General features: G+C 51.4%; 1 protein-coding gene across 7 annotated transcripts in view; it reads left to right on the top strand.

Moving 5' to 3' along the window:
* The window catches only part of LOC137462055 (opioid-binding protein/cell adhesion molecule homolog), a 342323-nt gene that overhangs the window by 296156 nt on the left and 25044 nt on the right, over positions 1–21123 (top strand). For all 7 annotated transcript variants that reach the window (XR_010993561.1, XR_010993562.1, XM_068172052.1 and 4 more), the window contains one exon: positions 18726–18958. Coding sequence is in view for 5 of the 7 variants with exons in the window: in XM_068172052.1 (XP_068028153.1) it covers positions 18726–18958 (233 nt within the window). In the remaining 2 variants the exon portion in view is untranslated. The remainder of the gene's footprint in view (positions 1–18725; positions 18959–21123) is intronic.

Raw genomic sequence — 21123 nt, 5'->3', positions numbered from 1 at the left:
ACAAAGATCAGCTGTTTGGGTGCCCAGTGTTTGCAAAACATTAGATTAGGGTGATTTTTTCCTTTGTTTTGGTTTCTTTTCCCCCATGTGCGTTGTTTAATGGGTTGTTTCTTTTCCCCCTCCCTCTGTTTAAGATGCTGAGTGCAAAGTGGCAGTGGCTCTTCAAACTAGGCAATTAATTAACCCAATCAAGCTCTTCCCCATGCTGCTGCCACCCTTTTCTGCTCCTTGTCCCTCGGGTAAGAGGGATGCTGCTGTGGGGGTGGTCCTCAGCCCCTGCTCCTGGAGATGTTAGGGACAGGATAAAAGGGTACAGGGCTTTCAGCCATTCCTGTGTGTGCCAGTAGCCAGGCTGGGACATGGAGCAGCAAATCTGTGTGTGGATGGAGCTATTGACTGAGCAGCAGAGTAATGAGGCTTGATTGCCTCTGGAGCCATCCCAGGGGCTTTGTTCCCCTGGAGCCTCTCTGGTCTGGAGGAAAATTCATGGTCATTCCCGCAAATATAGCACCACAAGGCTCCTTCCCTAGAGATTCCTAGCACTTTCCAGGATGGAACAGCTTTGATGTTGTAGCTTCCCTGATGGAACAGTTCCGTGAAGAACCACAGGGTTCATCAGAGGGTGCTGAGTGACCCCCATCCCACCTTCACTGCTCTTTCCCTGACTGCATTCCCAGCTCCATCCTTTGTGACAGCTCCTGAAGCACCTGGTAAACTTTTCCCTCTTCGACCCCATTGTCCTCACCCAGAGCAGGCTGCTGTGGGTGCTGGGTTGTCCCTGGGGAAGGGGATGTGTTTCCAACCCCTCTCTGGCATTTGCTTGTGGAGACAGGAGACATGGCAGTGACAGGCTTTGAGCACCACCCTCCCCAGTCCAGCTTTTGTGACGGCTGTTCTCATTGCTATTTTCCTTCTACGCTTCGGAGCTGAGTTCCCAAAGGTGTCAGGACAAATGCCACACTCATCAGCATGGTTCTACCCAGGCAGGCAGGAGCAGGGAGAAAAGGCAAGAAAGGAAAAATAACCCTGTTTAGCAGGCAGCAGAGCAGGGTTTAGTGACAGCCTCAAGTCTTGATCTTTGTTAAACTGCTGTTTTGCTCAGAGACTGACAGGGAGCACCATGAAATGCGGAGTGTTCAGCTTGTACCACTCCGGAGAGCTGTGCAGGTTGTGTGTGGCTCTGCTGTGACGTGCCTGGCAGGGAGCACACCAGAGGGGCACACTGAGCTCCCCTGCCCCAGGAGTGGACTGGTTTGGGAGAGCATCTCCCCTTTCTGCAGCTTCCCATAGTGAGCCCACTCCTGGGTTGGCTCCCCTCCAGTTCTCTGCAGTCCCAAGTGGTTTTCTGCAATGGCTCATGGTTCATTTGGCCATCCCCAAGGAGAGCAGGATGGCAGAGCCATCCCCACCCTGCTCGTTGCCCTCTGAGTGTGGCAGCTCGTGCTGAGGTCTCGGAGTTGGAGCTGAGCTAGGCAGGGAAAACACAGACACTTAAAGGAGAGACAGAGAGAGAGGGGGGAAAGAGTGATGAGCACACGTGCTTTAAAAGAACACACTGCCTTTTTTTCCCTCTTCCTTTTCTTTTTTTCTGAAAGCAGCTGTGCCTTTTTCCAGCACTTTTAACTGGTTGCCAGGGAAACAGAGCAAGGGAGAGTGGAAAGGTTAGATGGATATTGGACGAGGCTAATGCACTTGTTTCAACCAAGAATTGACAGGTGCTTAGGACACCGAAGGTCCTGATAACTCCTCATTTGTACAGCTCCTTTGCAGAGCCTCGAGTACCTCCCTACCACCGTTAATTGTGTTTTAATCATTTGCAAATTATAATCCATCTCCATCAGGGGATCTCTAATGGTGGCTTTATGGAGCGCGTCCGCATGTTCCTCAGCCCTTCTGGGATACTGGGGATGAAATATTGGGTACCCTGAGCCTCGTTGGTATGGGTGGTCTGACTTGAAAGGACTTAGACTCCAGCAGAGGTCCTGATGGCAAAGGTGGGAATTGCAGCTGGGTGATCCAAACATGCTGGGAAAAGCACTGGAGGGAAGCCATGTGTTTGTGGCTGTCTGGTTCTCCCAGAAGAGGGGCTGGCATGGGAGAGGTGGTGATGCACAAGTCCAGTGAATGAATCCCATGGTCCACAGGGTCATCCCCAACCCTGGTCATGGTGTTGGCAGAGCCCTTGGCATCTCCCTGCTCACCAGCAGCTCCCATCCAGACCCACAAGGCTGCTGGGACACATGGTCCCAGCATGTTTGCAGTTATACTTGGCCTTTTCACCTTCCTCTGGATTAAAAACCAAAGACAAATGCCTCACTATGGATTTTTGTCACTATTGTGATGCTCAGAGGGCTTTTTCCCTCTGCTCCTGCTTTAGGTTTTGTTTTTGCTTTGCGTCTGTCTTGTCTAAAATTGCAGCTCCATCTAAGGAATAACCAAGGGGCCTGAAATTTGGCTGTTCAGGATGAGCATCACATCTGGTCTGTGCAAAACACAACGAGCCAGAAATGGCTACAGAGTTGTAAAGCTCATGCTCTGGAGAGGCAGGAGTGGCTGCTGAGGCTCTTACTGCATTTGGAGTTTGTAGCGTTTTCCTGGGGAGGGCAGAAGGGCAGTTATTATAGAACCCAAGCTTAACCCCACTTGTGTCTGTGGGTGGGGAGGTGGAAGGAGTGATGGGGTGATGCTGAGGGCTGGGGGACCCCAGCTCTGCCTCTGGTACCCTGAGCCTCATCCTGCATCTCTGGATGCATCAAATGCTGATGGATAACGGGGCTCCCTCCTCACTGGGGAGACCTCAGGAGACTCTGCCCCATCCTGCCCACCCCTCCAAAATTCCTCGCTGAGTCCTCCCAGGCCAGCTCACAGCAAAGCCATGGAAGATGGCAATCCACCTTTTTCTGAGCCGGGGAGGGAACAGAGTGTAGTCCTTGCCCAGGGCTGCAAACAGAACTGCTCTCTGCGCCTTCTTGTCAGCAGCTTCCCAAGCCTGCCACCTCTCCATCACTCCTGAGTGATGGGTACCAGGCCAGCACAGAGATGCACAGCACTCATATCCCTATTATGACATTTTCAGTGTCACAGCTGAGTGTGAGGGACTCGGAAAATGTCACTTCAGGTATTAGAAAATGACTGTGCTTTTGCCACACTGTGGTTCCTGGTCCAAAGTGCTTTTCCTCCCATCAATTCCAGCTGGAGGGGCCTCTGCCTTTGATGGAGGTATCTCTGCTCTGGGGTTTTTAGTGAAAAGTGGGATTTTAGTCGTGGTGCAAGGAGTCAGGCTGACAGCCCTGGGCCATGCAGCCACTCCAGCTACAGCACAAATGCTGAATGAGTTCCACATCTCCTCCATACAGGACTTTCCTCTCCCCAGCTTTCCTTTTCTCCCACTTCTTCAGACCACTGGTGGCACACTGCCCTGCCAGGTCCTTCACCAGCACCTCCCCTGCTTTGGAGGGGACCTCTGCTAGTGACAAGAGAGGATCTCAGTCCTAATCACCAGCTTCATCAGGGGTGATGTTTAAACATCCGACACATAAATGCAACTGCTTTTCCCATCCCTTCCCTGCAGTACATGGAATTGTGACCACTACGGGCTGCTGTGGGGCTGCCTTGCACCCAGGTGGGCTCCAGAACTGATTCCTGGTGTGTAGAGACCTGAGCAGCTCAAGTAGGTCCAGTCTGTCCCAGTCACGTGGCCTTATCCCCTTGAGAGCAGGAATGGCTCTGGTTCTCTCAGCAGTGCCCATGGTGCCAGGGCAATGGGCTCCCCAGCAAGCTGGCATTATACTGCCTGAAAGAGAGATCAGGAATAGGAAAGGGAGTGGAAGAAGAGGAATGATTTATGAGGCTTCACTTGGCCAAGCAGGGCATTCTCAGCATATTCCAAAATAATTTAGCATCATCTATTGTGCCTGCAGCGGGAGCTTGTTGCGGAAAACGAAAGAGAGCAAAAAAAAAAAATCCACCACATAAAGAAGGCAGAAAGCCCCTTGATGGGATGGTTAGAGCTTGAAGTTTCTTTTTTCCTGAGGGCTGCTGTCTCCTCTCCCCAGTTCTCTCTGTAAATCAAACTGCCAGTGTCGGATCGGCGGCTCCGTCTTTCCTGCAGCCGCTTCCCCGAGGCCTCCCCGTGCACTGAGGGGACGTAATCACCACCTAGAACAGCTTGAAGGACACAGGCGCGGGAGCCGAGAGGACGATTTGTAGTGAATAATTTAGTGGATGAATTTAAAGCTTTTGTTCTCGTCGCAAATTACCTGCGAACTGTACGGGAAGGTTTTGATCATACAAATTCATTTTACATCGCCTCTCTCTGCCAACAGACCCACCTACCCGCTTCGTTTGGGTTTGAACCAATGCATTTTTCCCAGCACATTGATGTGTTTTGGGGGTAGGTTGGACCTTTAATTAACCCATCATTTTGGTGCCTGTGGTTTTAATTACCAGCATAGGATTGCCTGTCTGAGTTGTGTTGAAGATTGGAGAGTGATGTTTGTAAATAGGAATAATTTTTTGAAGTCTGTTTGTGTACCGTGGGGTGTTTGCACAGCATTCGAAGTGTTTTGCTGGAAGAAGATGAGATGGGAACAGGGCTGGAATGCCCGGGCAGGGATGAGTATCAATGTCAGCATCCTGGGATGCACTGCCTGGATATTGTGCAGCTGTGGAGGGACCCCTTGTTGGAGAGGGGCTTTTTATAAGGGTGTTGTAGAGACAGAGTAAGGACGGATGTCTTTAAGACGACAGGGTTAGATGGGATATTGGGGAGGAATTCCCCATCCCTGTGAGGATGGGGAGGGCCTGACACAGGGTGGCCAGAGAAGCTGTGGCTGCCGCTGGATCTCTGGAAGTGTCCAAGGCCAGGGTGGACAGGGCTTGGAGCAGCCTGGGATAGTGGAAGGTGTCCCTGGCCATGGCATGGGGTTGGAATGAGAAGATCTTTAAATCCCTTTCAGTACAAACCGTTCTGAGATTCCCTCTCCTCACCCTGGCATCTCTTTCACACCCCTGAGAGGCTTTTTCCTGTCTTTGTGTTTGGAGTGGATGGTTGGATCCAAAGTTCTCTACTTCCCCTCCGCTCACTGCCGAGTTTGTTTGGGACTAGGGAATTCAGCAAAGTGCATGTGAAGGAGGCTGCAGCCTGCCCAGAGACAGCCATGTGAAATGAAGTTGTATCACTCTCCGAGATCAAATTATCCTTCTCAGCTTTCGGGGAGAGGACTCCGGCAGCCCCATGCGAGATCTCACTGCCTCCTCCTCAGCTCAGTTTATATCCTGGTCCCCCAGCAGACTGCAAATGCTCCCTCATCAGGGCCTGCTCTCTGTGCTAATGGCCCTCCATAAATAAGCCCCAGGAACAGCGATAGAGAACAATCATAAAAGGCAGGCGCATAAATTAAAGCCGATGTTATAATAAACTAGACAAGCCCTTCATCGAGGGTTTTATGTTTCTCCTTGAGTCGGCAGCTTTGCCAGCAGAAAATTATTTCTGTGTGCCTTGGCCCAGTCCTCTGTCTCTCTGTTCTGTAGGTGCACACAAGTGGGTGGCAGAAATAGCTGGAATCGCCATGTCCCTTGCTGGGCATTCCAGGTACTAAAGATGCAGGGATTTCTCAGAACAGCTCTCAGCATGTCCTTAGGGTGTCAACAAGACCATGGATTTACTGATGGTGGCTCTGGCCACTCCTTGTGGCTACAAATGAAATGCATTGGCTCTGGGTGGCTGGAATTCCCGAGAGATCAGCCCTGCACCTTCAGAGAAAGGTGGAAGTTTTTGCACTCACCCCAGTGAGCTGCAGTCAAACCTCCTGGAGGGAGATGCTGGTGCATAAAACAGCAGCATATTGGAATGCATGGTACCTCTGAAAGGCTGTTCCTTCCCCTTTGCCCCAGAGCATCTCCCTGGTTGGAAAAGCATGCACCAGTGGCTGGCACGCAGGCTCGGTGCCGCGGCTCTGGAGCGCCTCGGGAGTGCTGGATACTGCGCCGAAACTCCTGCCTCTCCTGCCGAGTTCAGAGCTGTCTCTCCAAATCACATCCTGGATGACTGAAACTTGGCAGGGCGAGTGGGAGCGGCAGGCAGAGCTTTGTGCTCACAAAGTACAGCTTCCCTTCCTGGAGTTATCCGGGAGACGCAGCAAGTTGTGCCCTGTGCCTGGAGTCGGTCAGGAAGGAGTCCATCTCCAGTTCTGTGACACACCGTGATGCTAGGCAGGGGTCTTCGGCAAAGTTCATGTCTTGGTCACCAGCTCAGCTTGCTCCCAAGTCCTTTTTGGACACTTTCGATCTAAGATGATGATCCTGCGAGTGAAGTGCACGCTACTGCTCCAGGCTCTGAGCTTGCTTTCATCCTGTCCACCCATTCTTTATGGTCTGCACAGTGAAATCCAGAGGCACACAGATGTGTGTTGACAGGGAGGTGTCACCCTGTGCCTCTTACAGGAGACTGTGCGGACAAGAAGGAGAATTGAAGACATCAATCTCCTCATTTGAGGTTCAGAACAATTTGCAGGCACATTTTCAGCTCTGATTTGGATACAGGCCCAGCCACATGTCCAGCTCTGTACAAGGGATTCCCCCCTTGCTGTGCAGAGTTACATGCGTCTGGGGCAGCTCAGAACTCAGACACATCCCCTGGGTGCTCAGCACATCTCATGCTGGTGTGGGAAGGTGACGGCCAGGCAGATTCTGTACATGATGGGGTGGGGATGGATAAACGGAGAAGAAGGAGAGGAGGTGGAAAAGGAGGGATGGAGAGAGAGGGTGAGCTCCAGGCTCTGCTTTCTGCTCTGTGCTCCCCTGTACACTCTGGCCTGAGCTCCCCCTCGTGTTCAGCCGCACATATTTCTCCATTGCTCTCCTGACTCTCCTCTCCCAGTTATTGCAGGGATGTTCCATCTTTCTGGCCATGTTTGCATTGGAGAAGCTGGAGCCCCACTGGGCAGTCCACTGGCTGTCAGCTTAATTTCCCCACAACCGAGGCATCCCCTTTCTCCCCAGTGTGATTGCAGCACCTCCAGCCATTCTGAATATTCAGCCCAGAGCTAATGCTCAGACAAGCTGCATCAAGAGCTAGAGATCCATAGTTTTGATTGTGCAAGGAGAGGCATGTGCCACAGACATGCCCTGGAGTGTCTCGCCGGGTTCCCTCGAGGGAGAGAGGAACCATGCTGTGCCAGTGCAGCATCAGTTCTCTCCAGAGGCTGACAGGCACTCTGTGCCACTGCCGCCGCTCATCAGCCCCTCACTGGTCTCACACAGGGTCGTTTTCTGCTCCATTTCCTCCCTCAGCCTCCGGATTCCCCCTCCAAGCTCTCTGTTTTCTTCTTCATCATCCCAGCTGGGATAGAATATGACTGCAGCCACAAAGAGCTGAGATTGCAGCTGCCCTCGGGGCTTGTTTGCCCACATCACCTGTCGGATCAGGAAGCCTGCATGTCCTTGGAAAAATATGTATTTCAGGCTGCCGGGGTGCTAATTTGCAAGGCCCATTACTCAAACAAAACATTAAAATGGCCGTCCATAAAGCAGAGCCTTTATCCGTGCCTCCCCCTCGGTCTGTACTCCCCGCGCCAGGTATAGGTTTCCTGTCAAGCCCAAGAGCCAAAAGCAAAGATTTATAGGAAGGTTCCTTGACTCCGACCTGCATTTTAATTATGTCGCCGGCAGCCTGTGCCGAGAATAAACTCGGTGGCTATTGTGTTACCCTCGCTTCTCATCTCCGGATGAATGCCCCGGGAGAGACGCGGGTTTGTGGCATCCCCAGTGGGAAGCCTCTTGTATTCCCACGTCCTTTCCTCCCTGCTTGCCTGCACGGATCAGCAGAGTGTGGCTGCCTGGTGCTGAAACACTGATGCACAGGTGAGGCTGGCAGAGAAGGATGGAGGGAATGAGTCCTGTGCATCACTGTGCCTCGGTTTCCTTTCATGTGGGAGCTCTGTCTAGCCTCCCCCAACCCCCTGCGTGTGCAGGGAGTGTGAGAGCTGGTCCTGCCATAGCCACCTCGGTGCTGCCGGGGCAGGAGGGACCGAGCAGGGCTTGGAGTGGTGCCGGAGCCCAAATTGCTTTTTGGAGAGCTCAATTTCACGCCGGGAGCGGAGCCGTGGCACCGCGGGGAATTGAGGAGCCACGCTTTTGAGGGAGGAGATGCGCTAAACTTCAGAGCCAGCTTGTTTATTTTGCCTGTGTATTTATGAGCGGGGGTGTGTATAAATATTGCTCGCCCGTGCCAGACGATGCTGGTGTCGTGCTTCGTGCTGGTGCAAAGCTTGACCTGGCACTTCCCGGCGGGAATGATGCATATTTATTAGTGAGGCAATGGGTGGGAACGGCTCCCTCACTCGCTGGCATGGCAGACACTGGCTCAGAAAAACGGGGGTTATTATTATTAAAATAAATAAAAGCAAAAGCAGCTTGGCCACCACCGTGTCCTGTGTTGACTTCATGAAGGAGCCAACTTCTCCTAGGATAGGAGAGGGGTTCATGAGAGGATGCTCTTGGAAAGTTCCTGAGTGCATAGGGATTGACTCTGTAAACTCCGGGTGCCAGAGCACATCCTCTGCCTCAGTTTCCCTATTGATAGCAGTGACATATTGAAGTGTTGTAAGTCTCAGCCTGGCAGGGGAGTGCGAAATGCTCCCTTCATTAATAAGCACAAAGTGCTTTGATACTTTTAGATGGAAGTGCCACATATTGATATAGTATTACTGTACCTCGTTTGACTTCTTTTTCGATTGCAAGCCCCCTCTTGATCCCGTTACCTGCAGTAATAGTTATCTGGCTATATTTTATCATCTGAATATTTCAATTAAATTACTTTAAGGGGGAAAAAAAAGCTGCAGCCTAGGCTGAAGTTGGAAATGATCACTGTATCACTCCAACTTCCCTCCATTCCCAGAAGGTTAATTGAAAGGCAGCCATCTTGGTGACGTTTAGACAAATGAGGATAATTATGTGTTCTCCAGCTCTTTGAGAGGTTAATTGCTTAGATGTACGAAGACTTGAAGAACAAAGAAGGAATAAATCAGAAGCAGGACTATGATCTGATAATGTAATTTGGGATATTCACGTGCAACTCTAACAAATAAACCCCCTAATTGCATGCAGTTGTTCGGCCCCTGGGGTTACCGAGATCAGGCTCCTGGTTCTCACGGATGCTCAGAGAGGAGGTACCAGCAGAAGAGGTCTTCATCTGGCTGGTGCCCAGGAGTGTCTGTTGTCACTTCACAATGATGATGACTTATTTATCTGGCACTGGAGATGACTTCTTCATCTTCACGGAGCTGTCACCTGGCTCCTTAGTGCCTGAAGCATCAACCCTCATCCCAGCAGAGCAGTGGTGGGTGGAAATCAGATGGGTCAGGGAGGCGTGGGAGCAGTGAGCAAAGGATTTCCTCTGGTGGGTTATTTTATTTTGCCTAATTGCTGGTGAAATTTCTGCAAATTGGCAATTATATTCCTGAGCTGATGGCTTACCCAGGTCATTTACAGATCTCATGTTTGGCAGGAGTGCTTTATGGTGTTCACCATGAAATACAGCTTCACTCTCCAGCGGCAGAATTTCCCTCTTTTTAGCGGTTATTAATTCCATCTGCAAAGATTTTGCACCTAAATCTTTTGGCAGCACAATCATGAAGGTACCTGATATTTTTTCCTTTTAATTCATGTTGGTGGAGGAGTCTGGGAGTTGGTTTGTCCATCTGTCAGCCCCTTCGTCCTCTTGGGGTGGGATACTCTCTGGGAGTGACTTCCAGGTGTGAGGGGTGTGGATGGAGCGAGCTGATTTGCCCTTCAGCTTTCCCTGCCCGCTGTCACCACAGTGAATGGTGCAGTGTGGAGCCAAGACCTTGTAATGTTGGAGCTTTTATGGAAGTCTCGGGGTTGTGTGGAACATCAAGCTGTCCAGCCTGGATCAAATACTGCTTCATTTTCCAGCCACGAGGGTCAGGAAAACTGCTTTTTTTCTTTGCTGAAAGCTTAAGGGTAAAACAACTTCATCCAGCATCTCTTTCCCACTCTGTTCTGTCTCTGGGGAAGCTGGAATTGATTTCAAATGAGTAAATGCCTCCCCACCCCTAACATCTGAGGAGCCCTGAGCCTCAGCCTGTGAAACACCGGCGAGAGGTTTTTCCGTCGATCTGTCTGGAATTGCAGTTTAATTCCCTGTGTTTGCTCCCGTATTGTGCATTAAGATACAGTGAGTTTATCCAGCAGTCCAGCTGTTTTGAAGATAATTACTACAGAACTCAACCTGATGTAAAATAATCCTCCCGGGCAAGCAGCCAAGAGCTTGAGACTTATCCTCCAAAGACTGAAACCTCTCCATTACCCTTAAGAGCCACAGAGATAGCGGTGGGCATCCCATGACAAATATATTTTTGGTGGTAATCAACAACAGGATGTGAGAAGAGGTTTACTTTCTGCCCAACTCTTGGGGAGGGTGGTGTGGCCAGATAGATCAACCGAGAGCATGAGGCCCACATGTGATGGAGACATGGATGGCTTTCCTATTAAAGGGCCCTACATGCTTTTGTTTCCCCCAGGAACCCCTTTTGGGGTGACAACACCACTCCCTTGCTGCATTGCCACTGTGTCCTGCACTGGGGTGACTTCAGACCAATTTCCCCTCCTTGCAATGCAGGGACAAGTGTCCGATGGTTTTGGTCCAGCTCCTTCTCTCGTGGGTGTGCCTTGATCCAGGTTTTAATCAGCCTGCCAGCATCCTTTCTTCTTTTGCAACTGTGGGGTGCTGCCAGTGCTACGGCCACATCCTCCTGGGTTGAAAGTGTCCCCCTTATCCAGCTGAGATGGAGATGGTCACCAGTCCCATCAGGATGGCTGAATCAGAGTGGTCAGAGCCTCATGTTGCCACACGCTAATTACAGCCACTTAACTGCATGTCCAGCTGTGGCAGCCAAAGTTATTCCTCTCTCTCCCCGCCTGGGCAGATGAATGAAAAAACCTGTCAAAAAAGCAATAGCAAGGAAAATTCCAGCCCTACAAACCCAGAACGGGCATGGAGGACTTGAGGTTCTCAACTGCTCAGCTCTGCTAGTGATGAACTCAGTGTTTTCTTTGCTGCTTTTGATTGAAGAACACTGGAAATCAGCCGGTTGCAGGTGCTGTATTGTGTGAGATTAGCACTGATTTAGGCAGGGTGCCAGCACTGATTGAGCAGGGGGCTCTGCCTACACCGGCAGAGAGAAGGGGAATCTCCAGATTGCACCCTTGAAGGGTTCTGATAGCATTGGTGGGTTTTTCCCTGCAGGGATGTAGGGCAGGGCTCGGCGTAAGGACAGGGGAATTTGCCTTTCCTGGTGAGAAAACAGCTCTCTGCACATGTTTCCTAGGACAGGTACCGATGCCTTGATGGTAAATGCTGCTGGATGATGACTGTCTTTTTGGAGAGGAGCTGGGAAGATGTTCCAACCTTCTTCAAACCACAGGATGGCTAAGTGACCACAGAGAAGTTTGAAATCAGTGCCTGTCTGTGTTAGGGAGAAAGTGAAATCATTCAAGTACCATTTTTGGCAACAAAAGATGCTTCTCTGTACTTTGTGCAGTTTCTGTGGTTTTCCTGGCCTGGCTGCCCCTGCTTGGTGCCTTCATTTTCATCTCTGTCTTTGTGAGATGAGGTGTGGCCGCCAACATCGACTGACTCTGATGGAAGCATTTACGTGCTACCTGCTCTATAAACATTCCCATTGATTTGCTCTATCCAAAGGCCTTCTGCTTTATTTCTTTTGCTGCCACCTCATATTTCCTTATGAAGATTTCTCCTGAGCTAATAACAGCTGTTGGCTGTTGGGGCTTAGGCTAATGCCTTCTGACTTTCTCTACCCCACGGAGGGAGCATCCCAGCACATGGACATGGATATTGATGCATTGTTGTGTCAGAAGCAAGGGAAAGTCAGGTGGGAGCTGGGAGGAGTACCTGACCTCGCCCGGCCCCCCTTCCCCTTGCCAATGATGTTGTCAGGGTGAGGTGTGTCCCTGCAAGTTGGAAGTAGAAGCAATGAGGAGTGAAAGAAGGGCTTTACGAACTGCAGGAAAAGCCTGGCTTGCTTTAACAGAGCTGACTGTTTCTGGATTTGCTCGATGTGGAGCATTAATTCAGAAAATCCCTTGAATGGCTTTGGGGAGAAGATGTGATCTGTCAGTGGGGGCACCGTGCAGCAGCTCACATCACTGGGCATCCCTTCCTTCTTCAAGCTACGATTGCTTTTTAAGCCATCTGCAGCACAGCTATGCCTGTATCAGCTTTAGCATCACTGTGCTACCTGAAGTGGTACCCAGGTCCACCCCTGACTCCAGGGAGCTCAGACCCCCCCTCCCTGAATTAATGTCAGCTAAAGCTTGGCAGCGACCCCTTGGCAGCCTTTGCATGCCCTGGATTGTCACAGAGACCACCCAAAGCCCTGCCGATGCTGTATGCAGAGCAGCCAGTGTTTTGTGTGACATGGACCCCTCAGGGACTGTGTAGTGAGCATTGTCTTGACTTCTGATGCCTCGCGCAGACGGCTCCCGCCCTCCTCATCATCTTGTTATCATTCTAATGTCTGGGAGCTGCAGTCATGGACCAAAACACCATTAAACTATCTGAAATGGAGCAACTCGACAGCCTCTGCCCTCACAGGCTTATTATCTTTGCAGATGGATATTTTATATTTAGCAGTCGCTAATGTATCAATTTGGGCTTTGATTTTTCACAGGGAGCAGCTTCTATTCTGGTGCCTGCTGGTGGGCAAACTGCCACTGCAGGGGAACCGCCAGGGACAAACCCTCCCTGTCAAGCCCTGAGCCTCTGGAGAGGGCAGAAGGGTCTCATAGCTCTTGGAGGGCTTCGGGCAGGGGGTTGTTGGTAGGGTACGGGTTTTCCAGTGGCCTGGAGTGTGTTTGAACAGCACTGGGAGCGCTTGGGGAATCGGAGCAGTAGCAGTAGGGCCAGGCAATTAATTAAACTTGCAGAGTCAGAGCCAGTTGTGTGTGGCTTTGCAGGAGGTAGCAGCTAAATGGTGTACGGCAGGGAGGGAGGAATATTATGGAAGAAAGGAGAACTGTTTGGGCTGGCCAAGCTGTGGTACATCCCACGCTCCTTGTTTTCCCACTGGGGATATGGGTGTGGTGATAGATCGGGACATGCTGAGTGGTCGGTGAAGGCTAGATGGGTGATGCCATATGGTGCAACACGAGTTACCTCTGTCCTCAGGGTGCTGGGGTGGTGTGGAGCTGTGCCTTCTGTCCTCAGGGTGCTGGGATGGTGTGGAGCTGTGCCCTCTGTCCTCAGGGTGCTGGGATGGTGTGGAGCTGTGCCTTCTGTCCTCAGGGTGCTGGGATGGTGTGGAGCTGTGCCTTCTGTCCTCAGGGTGCTGGGATGGTGTGGAGCTGTGCCTTCTGTCCTCAGGGTGCTGGGATGGTGTGGAGCTGTGCCCTCTGTCCTCAGGGTGCTGGGATGGTGTGGAGCTGTGCCCTCTGTCCTCAGGGTGCTGGGATGGTGTGGAGCTGTGCCCTCTGTCCTCAGGGTGCTGGGATGGTGTGGAGCTGTGCCCTCTGTCCTCAGGGTGCTGGGATGGTGTGGAGCTGTGCCCTCTGTCCTCAGGGTGCTGGGATGGTGTGGAGCTGTGCCTTCTGTCCTCAGGGTGCTGGGATGGTGTGGAGCTGTGCCCTCTGTCCTCAGGGTGCTGGGATGGTGTGGAGCTGTGCCCTCTGTCCTCAGGGTGCTGGGATGGTGTGGAGCTGTGCCTTCTGTCCTCAGGGTGCTGGGATGGCATGGGGATGGCGTGGAGCTGTGCACTCCACATCCAGCAACTGGGAAGGATGGGAGAGAGGGGAGAAGGGACACTGCAGGTGCTGCGGAGAGGAGACAGAGTGGACAGGACCATGATGAAAGAAAAAGTGCCCTCCACCCCCCAAATAAACAGCATGGATGGCAGTGATGGAAGCTCAGGTGGTGCAGTCCTGCCCCCGGGAGCTGCCATATGACACCTGCCATCACATGGCACAGGTGCCATTGTCCCTGCGGATAATATGGCAGGTTGCATTGTTGGGAGAGGATTAGAGGAGCTGCAATGTTTTGATGGCCTGCTTCTCATTTGCATCTTGAACGAAGTGGGAGCACAGCCAGGTTCTGTTCTTTTGTGTTTACTTCTGAGGAAATGTGTTTATTTCCGATGATTACAAATAAATCTCCTCTGCCTTTGCTCCAGCCGCCCAGAATAAAAAACATCCGGTGCCCCTTAACTGTGTAGCCAGGGTGAATATTGGAAGTGCAGGAGAAATCCCATTAGGAGTCCCTGGCAAATGTAATTAACAATTTCTTCTCAAAGACAAGGGTGTTTGTTCTGCCCCTGTGACAGGCATTTTTGGTTGGAGGCTTCCCAGGGTGAAGCACACCCGGTTGCTGTCGAGGGGCTTCATTCCTGATCTGGGTGAGCTATTTTAGCCTCTGAAAACTGGGTCAGCTGGCAAGTTTGCAACTGGTTTTGGCATCTCCATTTGTCATCCTGACGAGACATGTTACCTACAGGAGAGAGAAGCAGTTTGGGGTTGAAGGGCCATAGAGGAGTTTAAAAGTAGAGCATTGTTGGTTTGAACAAGCAAACAGGAGAGGTTTGAATCCTAGAATCATCAAATAGCCTCGGCTGGAAGGGACACACAGGGATCATTAAGTCCATGTCCTGGCTCTGCACTGGACAACCCCAAAAATCCCAGCATGTGTCCAAACAAATGGACAACAAATTTGGGTTGATCCATCTCCCCAGCCTTTTGGCAAGGAGAGGGACTGGTGGTGTTGTCTCTTCAGGTCCAAACATGTCCCCTGGGTTTCTTAGAATGTGCACCAACGTCTTGGGGTCCCATGCATCCCATTCCTCAGAATATTTTGCACCCATGCAGAGGGTTTTGCAAGACTTCCTGTATGGTTCCATCACTTTTTTTGCTGTTTATCCCTCCAAATTACTGCCAGAAGACTTGTGCTGACCCTGGACACAGTATTTCCCTCACCATGGGGGAGGCATTGAGGACAGCCCCAGGCTTCTTCTTCATGTTCAGCCGAGTCAGCAGTGCAGGAAAGGTCGATGACGTGGACAGAGAAGGCAGGGGATGAAGGTGGAGGGTGTTATGGCTCAACCCACATGTAGGAGAGGCACTGTCAGTGTTCATTGATGGGGCTGGGAAGGAGCCTGCTGTGGGAGCTATGTGGGGTCTCTCCTAATAGGTGCAGGAGGAGGGAGACGGGCACTGTGTGCCACCACACACGAAGAGCATGTCAGTGGAGCTATCTGTATTGTTGACACTAAATGAAATAATTCCACTGCAAGCTTCAAAATTAGCATTTAAGAATGAGGAATAGGGGCAATTAGAGGGGAAACAGCACAGCGCTGGTGCCCCCAGCTCCCACCCTCATGCATCTTCTCATGCTGCTGTGTTCAGGTTCATCACCCTCGTCTCTGGTGGAGCACTGGGATCCCTACAGCAGCTCTTGTCCTCCTGCAGAGTGAGGGAATCAATATGGGTCTCAGGAGATGAAGCCTTCAAGAGCCACATGTATCATTGTGAACACTGTGGGGGCCAGAGCTCCAGCAAATCCTGGCATCCAAAGCTCCCCAGCCACTCTGGAGGAGAGCAGCAGTGGTTGGAGGCACTGAAGGGTTACAGATGGTGAAAAGTCTCTACTCAAAGGCAATGAGGGTGTAAGTGGGATGCAGAGATGGAGGAGCTGATGGGACTGGTCATGTTGTGCAAAGAAGGGATGTGTGGGGGAGCTGGGATGCAGCGTATGCTGGGGGCTGACAATATCATTCCCAAGATATTCCCCTGCCTTGCTGATGGGCTTTCTCCAGGTGAATTGCAGAGCCAGGATAAGTTTATTTCCCTCCCATGTGACAGGCGCTTTATTGTCTTTTGTCCCTTCTGGACTCGTAAGGCAGTTTCTGGAGATGGATACGGTGCCTTCAGGAAACTGTTAATGGGGGTTTGTCTTTGGTTTTAATTAGATCCCTTCAAGGGAAAACCTCCTGGCCTGCTTTATTATCCAGCTTTGTCAGAGCTTGTCTGCTTTATCTAAACACTTTGCAGAAGTCTCTTTACCTGTTTGCTTACTGGAGACATTATCATAATCCTGGTCAATTGGAAATGGGGAGCAAAGACGGCTCAGCAGACAAGCGAGTGCCGTCAGCTTAGCAGCTAATGGAGATCACTTTCCCAGACAGTTAAAGAAGCTGATGAGGTGCTCCTTGTGCCAGAGTATCCGTTGGTATTCTCTTTGTAGTGCCAATTGGCCGGGCACGGGAAAACTGGCAGTGGTAAAGTGAGGTTAGCTGAGAAAGTGCCTCCAGGAATGCCATGTGCTCTGTGCCAGCTGATGAGTGGGGCTTTTCTGCTGGTGGTCATTCTGACACCTTCCCAGGAGGCACAGGAGGGCAGGTTTTTTGTCTGGTTGTCTGTAGCTGCAGGAGACAGTCTGGGGTCTGGTCCGGAGAGGAGCATGATGCTGCACAAAGCCGAAGGGACTTGGTCCTATATTTGCTATTGAGTGGCAGTGACTGATGAGTGGGCTTGAGGGATGGGAAGGAGGAGCCTTTGCCTCCTTGCTTTTGGCATGGGTTTGTTACAGAGGTCTCCAAGTTGCTGCTTCCTGCTCGTTCCAAGTGGTTTTGAGGGCAGTAGCAGTCACCAGCAGCACGGACAAGGCAGGGTGATGCTGTCCTTGCCCTCCGTCCTGTGAGAGCCTCCACCTGGGGCATCCCTGGGTGCTCGTGCAGTGCAGCTCTGAGATGTAAGTGTGAGCTGTAAATGCAGAATGAACATCCCCAGTTCTCAGGTGTCCTGGACTGGCCCCAGATCTCCTCGAGCAGCACATCCCATATGCAGCAGCTGAAGCTGGGCAGCAACAGTCAAACATACTCAGCGCCAGCACGAGTGTCTCATCCCTGTCACTTCAAACCCGAGTCCTTGTGCTTCACCCCTAATGAGGGGACCCGAGAGTACCTCGCAGGGCTGTAGTCTGGATATTTATATGAGCGCAGACATGCAAGTTGTCTGTTTTACATATTGCTGCCCTGATTTTTCAGTGCACGCAATGAATAATTTACAGAAGCCATGTGTAAGTATCTCTTTATTATTCATTATAATGAAGTGAGACAGCAGTAATAGTCCACTAGACTGGAATCCCCCAGGGCCGAACTTTACTTGGCTGTGCTTAGCTCTCCCCCAGTTAATTTGAAGGAAGAGAGGGCTCGGCTTCCCGACAAGGACAATGCTGTCTGCCGGCACAAGGCTGCCCTGGTCCAGCAGAGCCAAGCTGGCGCCGGGGCATGTCTGACACCAGGCAGGCTCCCCTCGTGCTGGCGGTGCCGCGGCAGGCGTGGAGGGCCATCCGTCTTTCCCGGCCTCCGTACGTGATGTGGCTGGCAGAGACGTACAGCTCCTGCAAAGGGAAAATTACTTGTTTGCAGGAGAATATATGGCTCGTTCCTCTGAACCGAGCACCCGCGGGGACCCTCAAACATGCCAAGTATCGCCCCTTCCCTGGGCCCGATTAATAATCTCGATCGAGGTGATGCTCTGCAATCTCAGCAAGGGAGGCATATAACACCCCCAGAGCCCGGGCAGGAGAGGCACTGCAATGGGGACGAGAACAGGAAAAGCCTCCCAGCTGCTCTCTGAATTTACAGGCATGTGGAGAGGGACTCACATGAGTTCCTTGATTGACTGTAGGTGCTTTTTCCTACGATCTTGGCTGCACAAAGCTGTGGCAGTTCTGCCACTGCTGGCACTAGCTCATGTCTAGCTTGATTTTCCCTTTTTTTTTTCATGCCAAGAGAAAGCTTCCCTAGCCTGGTCCTCAGGTGGCAAAGGTGAAGCTCCCAAGAGATGCTGGGCTCTTAATTTAACCAAATGCTCAGAGCTTTTGCTGCAGATACTGTGGCAGCAGCAGAGAAGGCCACAAGTAGATAGATGGAGAAGAATCTATCAAAGAGTATGAAAAAGCCATGTTTTCCAGGAACATTTAAATTCCCTTCCCCCCCATTCCATTCTTTGCCAAGTGTAACTCAGCGCCGTGGACCAGAGCTGCCGAGCTCCTGCACGTCTCAGAGCAGGGAGGGTGGGAGCCAGGCAGGAAATAAATAATGGAAACGACCGCGTTGTGTTTTCAAGGCACTTGTAGGATTTACAGCTGCTTATCCAAATGTTCCCTTCCCTTCCCCATGTGCTGGCTTGGCTGTCTCTGGCTGTTTCTCTTCTTCCCCTCTCCCTGTGCATGTGCTGTGGCCCCTGTCCCCAGCAGTGGGGGTGTTTATCACCCCGGGGATGGCTTGAGGGCTGTGCCGACAAGCTGAACTGTCAGCACATTTTACAGCTTCATCTGGAATTCTCAGTGCACAGCGAAGGCAAGGGCGGGGGGGGCTGTGGAAGTGGGTGAGAAGGAGGATAGAGATGGTCTGCCTGGCTTGCAGAGGTCAAACAATGGGAATTTCGTCTGTGGTTCCCCAGCTGTGTGTGAAAGAAAAAGGGAGGTTTTATTTCTGGCAAGCCCACTGTTTACGTGAAATCTCACATGATGGGGGATGTGGAAACAGGGAGCACGGCCACAGCATGCAGCATCTCCATGCTGGCAGAGCTGGGGAGCCACACTCCCATCCTGCTCCCATCCCTTTTTGAGACCCAGGATGCTCTGTGTGTGTCCCGTTCCAGGTGTGTGACCCTCTGTGTGTCCCCTCCAGGTGTACTGTGGATGACCGGGTCACGCGGGTAGCGTGGCTGAACCGCAGCACCATCCTGTATGCCGGCAATGACAAGTGGTCTATAGACAACCGTGTGGTCATCCTGTCCAACACCAAGACTCAGTACAGCATCAAGATACACAACGTGGACATATACGATGAGGGCCCCTACACCTGCTCTGTGCAGACAGACAATCACCCCAAGACTTCACGCGTCCATCTCATCGTGCAAGGTAGGTCGGAACATGCCTCATGCTGTTGCTGGATGGTTTGACCTGGAAGGCTGCCTGGACTTGGGAAGGGTTTGCAGGCCCTCTTGGTAGTGGAGTTGGAGCCAGCATTAGCTGCTTCAGACATTGCATGGCATGGGAACAGTGGTGTGGACAAGTGCCCACCATGCCAGGGAGGAGATGAGCGTGCATTGTCTCAGCCTTGCTGTGTTGTACAGTCATCACATGGGGCAGAGGACACCTGAGAACTGACAGTGGGGCTGCTGAGCTCTTCTTTATTCCCCCTTTGCCTGTCCATGCTGTGAATTTGACCTGTCTCCACTGCTTGGAACCATGTTGCTCAGCTCTCTCCATCAGGGATTCGTTAGTAAGCTGCTCAAGCACGCATTCGAAGATGCTTCAGGAGGGCCTAAAGCAACATGCTGCCAGGCACAGAGGAGAAGCAGAGACCAGCAGCACAAGGCTCCATGGTTTTGGGAGAGAGGTCAAAATCACTGTGGGGCCATGAAGGGCTCTTGGCACAGGGCTTCATAGGCAAGTATCAATACAGCAGATGCAGTTAGGCTGCAAAGCAGTGTCCTGAGGCTCTTCTGATGGGGGGATCCAGGTGCTGGCAGATCAGAGGGGCCAGTAGCTCTCTGATGGATGCTGCCTCTGGATCCCTGTGGCTTTGCACCAGCTACTGGCTTTTGTCCGGTCTCTAGATTAATTTTTCGGAGTTAGTGTTAGTTCAGGTTAGATAAAGATAATGAAAGTTTCCTAATCCTCTTAAAGAAGATTTATTTGGCTGAGTAGAAAGCTCTCGGAATACAATAAAGCGTGTATAAAACCAGGACCTAATCTTTCCTTTAATTTCAAACAGCTGATGGGTATTGATTTTGCAATGAGCAAATCTGAAAACTTTCTCAGCCTCGACAGTCTCTGAGAAGCCCCCAACAGAGTTATGTATATATTCATGTACTTTTCTCATTGCCTAGAGGCAGGGGTTGATTGTGGTCACCCATCCAACAGGTTTTCCTCCTGGTGCTTGTGGGAATATATTGGGAAACCCCAGATAGTGTGCACCAGTCTGTGGTGAAGAAGGGGAGTGCTCACCTCGGGAAGAGGGGGGAGCAGAGATCCAATGGAAGCATCCCTCCATCCCCTTGTTCGGAGAGCTGTCCCTCTCCTTCTTTCTGAGCTGTGTGTGAGCTGTCCATCTGTGAGGTTTAATCTGTTTATCCTGTCTGCTCTCTAATCGTGCTAATCCATCCAGTCAACACCGGTGAAGTATCCGAGTGCTTTGCACCTAATGAAATCAGGTGAACGGGCAGCGATGCTCAGCACCCGCTGCCCTCACCCCTTTCTCAGGGTGATGCAGGCACTTGCCAGGCACAGCCAGGCAAAGGTGAGAGACAGTTTGTGTCCAGAGTGACAATCTGGTGGTGAGGCATTCCTAACTGTGCTGGGGAAAGTTTTTTTCCTGGTGTGAGCAAGTCCTGCTGAATTGCTCCCACCACAGTGATGACTGTGGTTCTCAGCAGTGTCACTTCTGCACAGCTGGAGGGAAGCAAGAGAGGAACTGGGGGTGCAGGCACAGGTCAAGTGGTCCATGCTGAGCAGTGTCTGTACTTCCCTTTCAATATGTTAAGCTAAAACCACACGGTTTGCCCAGCTGAGAAAATCCATCTCTAGGTGCCTTTGATGGTGGTGATGAGAGAGGCAAATCCTCCTGTGCTCTGTTCCCACTTCAGCCTGGGGAAAAGAAGTTTGTGTGGAGATGCCATAGCAGCCACCCAGTATCTGAAGGAGCCTACAAAGAAGTCAAGAGGGACTCTTCATCAGGAATTGCAGCTAAAAGGAATAATGGGTTCAAACTGAAAGGAAAATTAGGCTTGATGTAAAGAAGAAATTCCTTCCTGTGAGGGTGGTGAGGCCCTGGCACAGGTTTCCCTGAGAAGCTGTGGCTGCCTCATCCCTGGAAGTGTTCCAGGTCAGGCTGGAGCAACCTCATCTAGTGGAAAGTGTCCCTGCCCATGGCAGAGGACGGAACAAGATGATCTTTAAGGTGACTTCTAACCCAAGCCCTTCTGTCATTCAGCTCCACTGCAGTTCCTTGGTGGCTAAATTGTTCTTTTTGTGAACAACACACAGTCTTTTGCTCAGTGCTGAGAGGAAAGGAATGATTT

This window comes from Anomalospiza imberbis, chromosome 24 (genome assembly GCF_031753505.1).
Source record: "Anomalospiza imberbis isolate Cuckoo-Finch-1a 21T00152 chromosome 24, ASM3175350v1, whole genome shotgun sequence".
Lineage (NCBI taxonomy): Eukaryota > Metazoa > Chordata > Aves > Passeriformes > Viduidae > Anomalospiza > Anomalospiza imberbis.
Note: the sequence above shows the minus strand (reverse complement) of the source record. Positions and strands in the feature narration are given on the sequence as shown.